Genomic DNA, 12,151 nt, shown 5'->3' with positions numbered 1-12,151 from the left:
TGAATGGAACATACTTAGATACTAATGATGAGAAATTTAAGTTTGTTTTAATCGGGCATTTTTTTATGTTTGCATGTAAGATTTTTGAAAAATTTATAGCGTTTTTGAATAGATATTTAAATACTTTCATATGTGTTTTTATTCACTCAACTTGGATACAAGTAGCATTTTGAATTTTTCATTATTATTTAAGTCTACTTATAACTAAAAACACAATAAAAAAAAAACGTGCAAAAGGCTACATGTCTGTTATGTCTGTAATTAAGTCCAAAAACTGCATAAATTGAAAAAATGCAATAATTTTCTACACCATTAGTTCGTAAGCTATTTTTCTGTGGATAATATTATACATGTACTACAAAACATTCCGGATGCGTACCCTTTTTCACTTCGTATAAAATTACGAAAACTTGGTGAATAGCGATATATATAACCACTTGAACCTTTTTACACTTATTTTTTATACTTTTATTTTGGATACAAGTAGTTAATTTATAAACTAATAGATCAAGAACAAAAATAACATTCCCATAAAAAAGCGCAATTAATTTAGTCCTTTAAATACCAAATTTATTAGTATATGTAAATATACAAGTGTAATGAACGTAAGTTTGAATCATCTCGGGCGTAACTGTTTTTTTGCGTCTCCTGTAAACTTGGGTTTTTCGACATGTACCCCTTTTCACTGGAGCCACAGATTTGTACATTGCCAATTTGACAATATTCTGGAGCAATGGTACTTTGTTAAGAAATTACCTTTGACTTTGTATTAATAGTAATTTTGTACATGTCAATTTGACAATATAACAGTTTACTCTGATACAATGGTACTTTGTTAGAGAGTTGTTTTGATTCTTTATTAATGTTTAACTGTGTTACGTCTGCAAAATACTGTTATCAAACCAACTAACCCAAAAAATGTTTTTACCGTAGCAAAGTGCAAGTTGTTTATAACACAGTAAACGCTTGACAATAAAAACGCTGTACAAGTACCTAAGTTGGCTTTTTTATTATGACAACACTTATAGTGTACACAACAACAAAAAAACGGCAAAGCGTTTATTGTGACTTTGTTAGCCGTTTTTTTTCTCAGTGATAGTTCAGTTATAACTATACACGTATCGTGAACCCTCTATTTTGCGTTCAAAAACCAGATATTATGAACTGCATAAAGATAAACCGTTGTTTGAACGAATTTTTTATCTGTGAAACTATTATTATTGAGATTGGTGTTTATTCTTTTTTTGTATTTTTTATTTCAACTCCAAATTTTGTTACTTTTACGGTCACCCCGTAAAATCCACATCGAAAATACAAACTGAAACTAGATGCACAGAAAAACCAGAAAAAGTGACCAGCGCTGGCAATCGAAGTAAAAATCTGGTGAAGCGACTGGACAAAATCAAATCAAAGTCCAGTGGTGGTGTAGCGGTATAGCACGCAGCACGGAATGCTGAGGATCTGGGTTCGATTTCCAGCGCTGGTCTCTTTTTCTGGTTCTTCTGTGCATCTATGTTTCAGTTTGTATTTTCGATGTATTATTATTGAATATCTAATAAAAAAATAAAATTATGAACTTCTTTCAAAAACTAAGCAATTTGATTGGACCTCATTTGTAATATCGAGGTAATATCAGTCGAAATGACTTACTTGATTATCGAACCGAAAAGAGTTAGGTTGCTTTTCCACTAGAGATGTGCGAGAAATGTGTTTGTAATGAACCAATAGAAACGCTTCATTTATCTATCCTCGCTCTGCCGAGCTGTTTCCACTATATTCTATTTGTTCTAACATGATTCAAATGACAGATGCCAAACTGACGGAACTAGAGTCCCTCTTACTGTTACGCAAACTATCGATACTTTTGCATGTACCTGGTGCTAAAAGTGGCAAAATAGCGTTATATTTGTTAGTTTAAACGTTAGACTACTGAACTGAAAGTCTTATTTGAATTTTTAAATATAATTTATTCAACACTTGTAGTGTCACTTTCCGACTCCGACGAACAATCTTACAAATTAATAATAAGTTCGTTTATTTTACCGATTTTATTTTTATCGATAACCCTCACTTCTAGCGATTGCGGCCTATTGCAACAACATTGTAAAGGCGTTCATTACAGAAAGTAAGTTAATATAAGCCGCAACTTAACAATTTGTTAGCAAATTTGAGTTCAAATATTCGAACATTCAGCAGTTTTAACGTGATTTCATTATTCCAAGCATTATAATCTCTGTTGGAAAAAATAAAAAAATTGCTACCGCCTCACAAAGTTGCATAATCATCATGTGTCATTTGAATCATGTTAGAACAAGTAGAGTATAGAGACGCGCTGTGCAAGGATATGTTATTTTTCTATTCTTCCCATTCCTGCGGTACGAGGCGTTATACACCTGGTCATAAAACTATCATTGTGGCGGTACAGGGTTTATTACACCATGTAACGTTTAACCCTAAACTTGGCAAGGTGAGCCAAGTGTACTGAATTCAAGCCTCGTTGGATTCTTGTAGAGCTAACAAAATTAACTTAAAAAAAAAATACAAAAAGATGATCTAAAATTATGTATCTTATAAGATACAGTGTCAAGTTTAGGGTAAGAAACTTAAATCCTTTTTTTGGCTTCATGTAAACATATATATGTTTTTTTTGCTTTGAATATTAAAATTAATGAATTAATGAGGGCTATCGTTTTTGTCTCACTAGATGGCGCACTGTTGCGTGAGTTTTTAAGTATGGCTTTCAAAGTCTGTTATTACGGGCGTGAAAACAAAGTTTAGAATAAAATCATATTTAATACACCTTAAAACCGTACCATAAAAATATCGAGCATGCCACAGTGTTGCATAGTCCCCGTTTTGTTCGGAAAAAGGGAGTACAAAGGTTTCCAAAAGATAAAACTGTCTGAAAACACAGACATTCATTGCCCCGGAACGCATTGGCATAATTAATTTCAGATATTGCAAAATATTCACAAAATTATTCTAATTTTAAATAAACCCGCGTAGTTCATCCAAAACTATGAGATTTGACATTTCGGAGACCTCACGTTACACTAGCGCCTCTAGTGGCGAATTCATACGCGATAGCCTCATTGGCATGAACCTAAAGGCGTACGTCAACAGCTTGTTTTGTTTAAACAAGTAAGCGTTTCTATTGGTTCATGACAAACATATACCTCGTGACACATCCTCGCACTTCGCCATCCTTTTTCCGCCGCATTTCTTTCCGTTTTGAAACCCCCACTACTTCGATAAAGAGCGTATTTTAACCATTGAATTTTTGACTTGCATTTCACTTCCATAAAAACGTAACGTCGGAGATGCCGTAATGAACGCCGGCGGCGCGTGCGGCGTATGGATGTACAATTAAGGGCGCTAGGAAATTTCCAATAAAGCGTGTAACATTATCCGTGTCCGTTGGGCACTGTAGAGTGACCAGGCGCTCAGAAATACTAAGGGTATCGTATTTGTTTTTCTACTCCAGGGTTACTCAAAGTGGGGTACGCGAACTCCTAGGGGTTCGCTATTCGACGGTAGGGGGTTCGCGACAAGGTTTACTTGACTCCAAAAACCACCAGGCTGCAAGACTAGCAAGATGATTAAGATTGGTTTTTGGAATTGTATTTTTTATTTTTAGTTTCTCCAACAGTCAATTTTATTACTTCATTTTTGTAAGGGGTTCGCTATCGTCTAGAAACTTTAACAGGGGTACTAGGGGTTCTACTCTATTTAAAATCCAAAACATTTGTAAAGAAGAGCAATAAGAACAATTGTCGAATGTGTTTTATTTGAAGTACAAATTGTTCAATGGAAAAAGACCTATTAATATTATGAAAGAAAAAAGAAACAAAATACATTTATTCCCAACAAAGACACAACAATAGTATTAAGTGCAAATAGACAACACGAGGGTATGCTGTATATGTCATTGCGGCAGTGAATCGGATACTGGTTCAGCATAACGCGGTAGCGTTAATAAACACCTCAGCGCTGATTTTTGAAATATGCTGAAATAGAAAACTGGTGTTTCGTCTGTTGAACAAAAACCACAGTGAACGACATCTCGCAGCACAGTGCACAAACTGGTTCGCACACTGTTTATAAATATTACAAAGTTAAATTATTAAGAATATCATTAGTAAATGGCCGTCTATTCAAATATTTTTATGGTTATCTTGCAGGAGGTTGCACCCTACAAAGTGTCTGGCAATGAAGGAAGCGATTTCTATTCTAATTATCATTCCGAACAAAATATATAAAAATTAGTTTAATAATCCCAAAATTGTTCACAGTTTGCCTCAAGGAAATGTTCAAGAAGCTAGCTCTACTAGTCTCTAGGTCTCTGGGAAAATATAATGGGCATCGATGTCGGTTTAAAAAAATATCAAACCTGCGCTTCGCTGACGACATCGTTTTATTTTTCGAAACACCAACAACAACTTCAGCACATGCTCTATATATATACTACTAGGGATAAAAAGTAGCCTATGTCACTCTCGGGCCTATAAACTATCTCTATGCGCGAAAGACGGACAAACACACTTTCGCATTTATAATATTAGTATGGATTATACTGGCCAATTCAAGCCATATTTAAAAGGAATTCTGACACGTAAATAAAAAAAATGTGAAAAAAGCCGTCAGGCTCCAAACAAAGAGACGGAAGATCACTGACAAGTTTGTACTCTTTCGGTGATTGTCAAAAACAAAAAGTAGAACCTTATGACGTTAATTTATTTCGCACTCAACTCGTGATTAAACCTTAAACCTTTGAAATAAGCTCAGTTTTTCTAGTGTGTCCCATACTTTTGGATATTAATGGCTGCTACGCTACCAGTGGTGATGTGCGTGCTCCGATTTATTTGTACACGATGGATGTCCTGAGCAATTTGATCGTTTTGATTGGATAATGTTAATGACTATTTGGATGATTCCAAGTATTTGGTGATCTTGACTGCTACGTACTATATGACGCTGACTGTCAGTGGCGTAGCTAGGTAACCTAGGGCCCTGGGCAAATAAAAAAATGGGGCCCACTGCCATGCAAAACTGGTAAGGTTTTTTGAAGTAAATCATTATATATACAAATACTTTAAAAATGCTAAGCAACTTTATCATCAGCTATAAAGCAGAATTTCGAGGGCCCCTGAGCTTGAGGCCCCGGGGCACTGCCCCGCCTAGCCCTTGGTAGCTACGCCACTGCTGACTGTACAGAATGAAATTCCACGTTATAAGTCGAGCGCTTAAAGATTATCCTTAAACCATTTCATATCACAGCCACCCTACTTCCCTTTGCGTAAAACAATAATTGCATTAATCCTTTTTGCATTATGGTCAGGGCCCTCAAAAATATTTTAAATCCTACAGAATGTAACGGAAACCGATTAGGCCGCCATTTGTTTTATTGCGGTCCTTCTTCGAGCACCTGGCTACGAATGGGTAATCCAGGGGAGCTACTACGAAATTCGAAAATCGAAATTCGAGTCATCCCCGTCCCCTCTCTCTCTAAATAATATAAGCGTCAGCGGGACGGCAAGATACGATTTCGAATTTTGCACTTTATAGTATATGGCGGGGGTCGGGGAGCAGGTGAATAAAAACATCGTTACTGAGTTTAGCTACCAGGATATCATAGCCTGTTTGAAGTTGGAATATTTGGTAGGGTGATCTTGTTAGCGAACCTAGGTTAAATGTTATTGTTTAGTGATTTTGAGTATGAAAACAGAGATTTCGATATTTGGATTCGGAAGCTGTTGTGGCTTAAGTAGTTTGACTATCGTCGTATCCTACGAATAGGGGCGTAATTACGAAAAGTCAATTTAACAGGAGACGGTTTTTTGTACTTAAAAAAATCAGTGTGCGGCCTCATGGCTTTAAATTCACAAATTAGTTAATAAATCATCTAAGATTTGTTATGATTGTATCATTGTATATATAATTTGATTAATTTTAATAGATATGTCCCTTAAATCTTTATTCCAATTCCATTTTAACATATTTGCATTTTATTTCCGCCGTATAGTGACGTAAGTGTTATTAGGTCTTTATTCCTAGGGATAATTTAAGCCCTAACCGCAATTAAGGCCTTTTAAATTATAAATGCAGGTAATTTAATTGAGCAAATTCATGAAAAAAAGAACTAAATGGTAAAATCAAACAAATAAATAAATTGCGTACATTTTAATAATTATATTCTCTTCATTAAACAATTAAGCACAAAAAAAACAATCATAAAAAAAACAACAAAAAGTAGATATTTCAATCATTTTAACTAACTATTCTTCTCAATCTTTATTAATTATTATAGAAAAATAACAAAAAATAACCGTAACACAAGGACGTTTTTTAATTGTATGTAATATTCTTTTACCCGTAATAATTATATTATTTAACAAAATTAATCGTACCTAATTGAGTTAAATTCTTTTCGTAATTAGTGAGATCAATTTACTTAGAAAAACAAATCATCCGCTTCATTCATCGTCGTCAGTTTCATAAGTATTTATAGCATTTCGTTCGTAATGTGGCAAATCTTTGAATAAATTTGCAAACTCTTCAGGTATTACTTTTGATTCGCACATTCCTACTAAATCTTTGTATTTATCATAGTTAAGCTTTAGCAGAGATGTATGGGCTTTCTTTATTTCAGAAGTTACAATTTTTTTCTTACTTCTAGTTTTTTTGGCTGTTTTTATAATTTTATACTCTTCGCAGCTTAAGTCGTATTTATAATGGATTGTGTCGGGCATTTCTTTTTTAACGTAGATTTCCTTTATTTTATTCCACATAACCTTTTCTCCATCATCATTTTTTAACCAGTTACGTCCATCTAATAAAGTACGCAAATCAAGAATGTCATCTTGAGTCAGTTCTGTTACTCGATATGGGTCACCGCTTGTCTTAGCCCACCGAATGAGATTGAACCACTGTTGAGGGGTATAAATTACCCGACCTTTATGGGATGCCCTTTCTATTACGGAATGTACGCTGTCCCCCTCATTTTGTGTATGGCCAACTTCGAGAAATCTATGCGTTATGCTTTCAATATTATAGTGATCAATAATATATTGATACAGAGCAAAGATGATCCGATTCCTGTTCTGTCCTGAACAATTGTCTGACCAAAATCTGAAATGCTTAACCCCTTCAGCCAATATATTACTACGCATGAATCTAAATAGTGCACTGCCAATTTCATTAGCACCTTTTTTGCCTATTGTTTCGTCCCACATGTAACAGAAGCCAAGTTTATTTGCCATATCAAAAACAGTTAAATTGTAAATATTTAATCTGCGTTTGTAATAAAATACACTTACTTCGCCGTGAGGACAATTTAGAACTTTCTGCATGTCAAAGCATGCAGTTATGATTGATGGATCGTTCTGACTAGCAGCTTTGTCCAAGTCTTTTATTGCTCTTGCTGCGTCTTTCAGGGCTAGGTGAATTTTATGATCCCGTTCTTGGTCTTCAGTAGGAATTAACAAATTGGCATACGTGTGGCATTTATCGCACTGATCTTTTTTCGGAGAGTGGAATCCTATATTAAAGTTAGTGTTTACTATGTCTGAATATTGTCGGAAAGTTGCTTTTTGATTTCCGTATTTTTCGGTATCATACCAAATTAAATACTCCTGGTGAAGTCTAGTATAAGACAAGTGCCCATCTAAATATTTTTTTGATGTACTTTTCCGGCAATAATGAGATTCTATTGGCGTTAAACTGTTGATATGATCTTTTACGCTATTATGCACGCTATCTGGCAATTTATGTGGTCTGTTATTATGGCGACCTCGCATATCTGTAATTTTAAAAGGATTTTGATTTTCGTCGTTACCTTCGTCTGAACGGTTTGATTGCTTATTCAATACAGTTCGTATCATTTTTTCGCTGATAGAGAGTGTGTTTAAAAACATTAACCTACAAACAACCATAGGATCCTTCGGGTCTATTGGTAATCTGTACACATTTGTTCGAGATCGATTAGGTCCACTAGCTTTTATTCTTTTAGGTTTTGACTCTGTTATGCATTTTGCAATAAATTCCCACTGACGTTCATGATCTGCAATAGTCCAAAATTTCTTGAAAATTGATTCTTTTTCTTCATGGGTAATTTTTTCTGCACATTTTTTCATACAGTTACATGGATCTCTCATAACTTTTTCAATTATTTCAGCTCCTTTTCTGGTGGTGTGTTTTTTTCCAGCATTTTTCAACGCTTTTCTTTTCAAATCTTTCCAGTCTTTTTCATTTCTTGTGCGGATCTTACCCATTTTCTTTCTTCTTTCGGAAATTCGAGAAGAAATTGGGCTTCTACAAGAACTGACCTCTGACTCAACTCCAGAAGGCACCGAAGCAATAGATAAACTAGAAGTAGGGCTATCAATAACGATGTCATCAGAAGCAATAGACATGTTTTCAGCAATTGGCAAGTGGAATACTACTGAAGTCCCAGGCGTACCTTCTGTCTGATCTTGTGTTTCTGTTGAAACCAGTTCCAAATTACTGTTACTTGGTATATTCGCCCCTATTTCACTATCGTTGTGTACATGACTGTCTTGATCGGATGAATTGTGAGGTGGTGTAGCTGTAGGTGCGTGCAAATTCTGAGGATCATGACTGGTTAAATCTTCTGATACATCTTGTGGTTGACATTGCTGTAAAACCTCCATTGGTTTAATTGCGGATTTTTTTAATCGTGAAGGCTGTACAGAGGTTTGAGTGGATATTTCACAACGTATAGGGTTTCATGGAGCATGAACTTCAGCTGCCACAACATAAATTTCCTTCACGGGAGAATTATCCATTATTTTCTTACCATTGCTGTTAACTTTTTCCAAAGTTATATTCGGAGATTTGTTTTCATCCTGTGAGTTAAAAAAAAACATTAATGGTAAAACAATTTGATTATAAATATTACTAAGAGATTTACAACAATGCGTAACTTACTGCCTCATTTAATTTACCACCAAAACATTCCATTAAATATGCTATCTCTGGTTCTGAACCTGGTGGCACAGGTGACGCTGAAAAAGTAATAAATAAATAACAATTATGAGCCTAACGGTCATTAAGGCTTTTTTTTACGGAATAGAAAAACAATACAGCGGTCAGTTTGAGGAAACACCCATGCCTAAAAGTATCTAATATGATATCTAAAACATATTACTGTTACTCGTATATAATTAATTTATTACGCTATTATTGTTAAAAATAACCTTTTAAAATATTTCCATCGAAAAAAGTCACAACAATCGTAGCGACACCACGAAAACCGTGCTTCGCGTCAACGTTTAGTCCGTGGAAGTGGGACGTAATATTATCTTGTGGCTTTATTCCACGTAAATCGTATTAATAGTTTTACATTATGAATAAAATCATTTTAATTCAAGTAACATTGTGGAAACCTTACTTCATCATTAGTCATATTAATAAAAGTCAGAATTAATAATTTAACATAGTTTTAAACAGACAAATTAATAAATAACGAATATTAATGAGTTTCAGAAAATCAATTCACTTACGTATAGTGAGCCGTTTTCGCTTTTCATCATCCTTATATCCCTCTCTTGCAATTTTTAACAATCTGAGTGATCTCTTCATATTTTTTCACATATTATTTGCATTAAAACAAAACACTCCCACTCGTGCAAGCGCTCCGCGTGTAACTGCCGCTAAGGAATTTCGGACCCCACCCCGCACCGCGTCGCTTCGCGGAACAAGGCCCTGACGTTTATAACGACTCCTTTCCGCGGGTAGAAAGACACCAACTCAAATGTGGCCATTTTTAAAACTTGAATTACTTCGTAATTTTTTTTATTTTAACTGTGTTTCAAAAACCAGTACGTGTAAAAAAAATCGCAGAATGTGATTTTGTAAGAAGAGAAAAACGGTATTAATGGTGGCTACGCCCCTTTTCGTAGGATACGGAAGCTGTTGTGGCTAAGTAGTTTGACTTATGGCCTCAAAAGAAGAGTATCATGGGTCAAATCTCAAATCTCACGCTACACTAGCGCCTCTAGTGGCGAATTCATACGCGATAGCCCTCATTAGAAAGGACCATGAGCAACTTTGTATGGGAAGTGTACCAAAAACCAACAGAGCTGAGAATTATGTCATTAAATATGTCTTTAGGTGTGCTTCATTTCATGTTATGGGCACCAAGTTCAATTCCATTGCAAAGCTGAGATATTCAAATTTTATTCAGAGCCTAAATATCTATGAGAAACTGTGTTTGACCTGGAAAGTTCTCCTTATAATGGCTTTAAAAATCCTGGTGTAAAATAAAAATATGTTTGTAGCCTTAACATTGTTCTCTAAGATTTCATACAAGCAAGATTTTGTTCTACTGATATTCTCCATGAGAAACACAGTTTCTCATAGATATTTACACTGACTAAAATATGTATAATATCCCAGTTATGTAATTGAATTCAACTTTGTGCCCATAGAACGAAGTAAAGTAGATAAGCAGACCTTTTTAGTGACCTAACTCTCAGCTTTGTTGGTTTTTGGTCCATTTTGACGCATGGTCCTTTACCACTAGGCTTACAGTGAAGGAAAACATTCTCACGATGCAGCTTGTTCAAACCTACGAGACCAATGGTGTGTGGAAAGTGCTCAATCCGCACTGAGCCCGCGTGAGAACGGCTGAAGCCTTTTGATTCTGATAGGAGGCCTGTGCCCAGCAGTGAGACGTATAAAGGCTGGAATGATGATGATGATAATCCCCTCTCCCCTCTCTCCTACTCCTCCTCCTCTCTGGCCTTATTTTTCTGGTTTTTCTATGCATCTATATTTCAGTTTGTATTTCGATATGGGTTTTACGGTATGACAGTAAAAGTAACAAAAAAATAGGAATTGAAATAAAAAGATTCCAAAAAAAACAATCTTAATTTGATTGCTTAATAACGACATCTCTTGTCTGGTTGAGCGGTTAGTTCCAATGGAGTGCTGAAAGTTTCTCGATGAGGGCCACAGCATAGATGTCGCTAGTGTTGCTGCTTAAGTGACTAAATAAGAAAAACAAGCTGAGATATGTGGTGCATAGGAGAAATTCGTGTCTGTATCACTGTCCAGTGGTATAGCACGTGGCATGGAATGCCGAGGACCTGGGTTCGATTCCCAGCGCTGGGCTTATTTTTCTGGTTTTTCTATGCATCTATATTTCAGTTTGTATTTTCGATATTGTTCGAATTGAAAAAAAACTACAAAAAGATTCCAAAAAAAAAACAATCTTAATTTGATGATGATAATGTTGAACACAACATTTGACAAATTTTCTACGAATGTAGACCATTATTACTTCTAATAAGCTCTTGATTTTTTTGACACATTTACTAAGTAAACATTAGTTAGTTAGGTAGCGGCAGGCGGCACCTTCACAACAACAATCATAATAGTTATTTATGTGGCTGGTGCATAATAAGAGGCATTAAAGTACGAGTGTGGTTTTATGATACGAGCCGAAGGCGAGTTTCATAATAAGATCACACGAGTGTTTTAATGCCTTATTATGTATAGCCGCATACATAACTTTATCTACATATCATAAGTTTTCTGTATGTTCAGATATGGCCTGTATTTGACTTTGACTTTGACTTTGACTTAACTTGACTTTGACTTTGACTTTGACCTATATGCATGTCATAAGTTTTCTACAATATGTACAGATATGCATTGTTAAAAAAAGTATTACCGATACTTTAATGTAAACATTAAGATGCACTGTAGTTTAATGTGAACATTAAGATGCACCCGCAGATACCAGGTTTCTTAATAAAGGCCATTTGATAGTCGTTTCTGAATATAATAGGGAAGTTATGATATGCATGTAGATAAATAATTTAATATGCCAGTTGCCAAACCAGCACAATTTATCATTGATTGAAATCCAAAATTATAACGAATATTCACACAAATGTAAGGGGCAAATGAAGATCGTATTGCAAATGGAATTTGTATTACAAATAAACAGAGACGTGTATTTTGTATTTTGTCACCTGTAAATAAGCTGTCAATTTTCTGTAGCTACCAGGAGACCATGGCCGCGCGGCGTTCAGTTAATACTCGGAGCCCATTTGTATAAAACTTGTATTTTTCCTGCTCACCGGCTCGAGCGGAACAATCGGGAAAGAAATGTTTTGGGGTTCCA

At 35.2% G+C, this 12,151-nt stretch overlaps 1 protein-coding gene across 1 annotated transcript; it reads right to left on the bottom strand.

The window, feature by feature from the left end:
• Nucleotides 1-6,335: 6,335 nt before the first annotated feature.
• Nucleotides 6,336-8,921, bottom strand: LOC141434647 (uncharacterized). Its single transcript, XM_074097071.1, has one exon. The coding sequence runs from the start codon at nucleotides 8,667-8,669 to the stop codon at nucleotides 6,474-6,476; it is 2,196 nt and encodes a 731-aa protein (XP_073953172.1). The 5' UTR covers nucleotides 8,670-8,921; the 3' UTR covers nucleotides 6,336-6,473.
• Nucleotides 8,922-12,151: the final 3,230 nt, after the last annotated feature.

The sequence above is a fragment of the Choristoneura fumiferana genome, chromosome 14, assembly GCF_025370935.1.
Source record: "Choristoneura fumiferana chromosome 14, NRCan_CFum_1, whole genome shotgun sequence".
In the NCBI taxonomy this organism is placed as follows: domain Eukaryota; kingdom Metazoa; phylum Arthropoda; class Insecta; order Lepidoptera; family Tortricidae; genus Choristoneura; species Choristoneura fumiferana.
This window is presented reverse-complemented; position numbering and strand designations above follow the sequence as displayed.

Excerpts from the sequence above, each read along its gene's own strand:
- LOC141434647 (XM_074097071.1), bottom strand. The coding sequence starts at position 8,669 with ATGGAGGTTTTACAGCAATGTCAACCACAAGATGTATCAGAAGATTTA.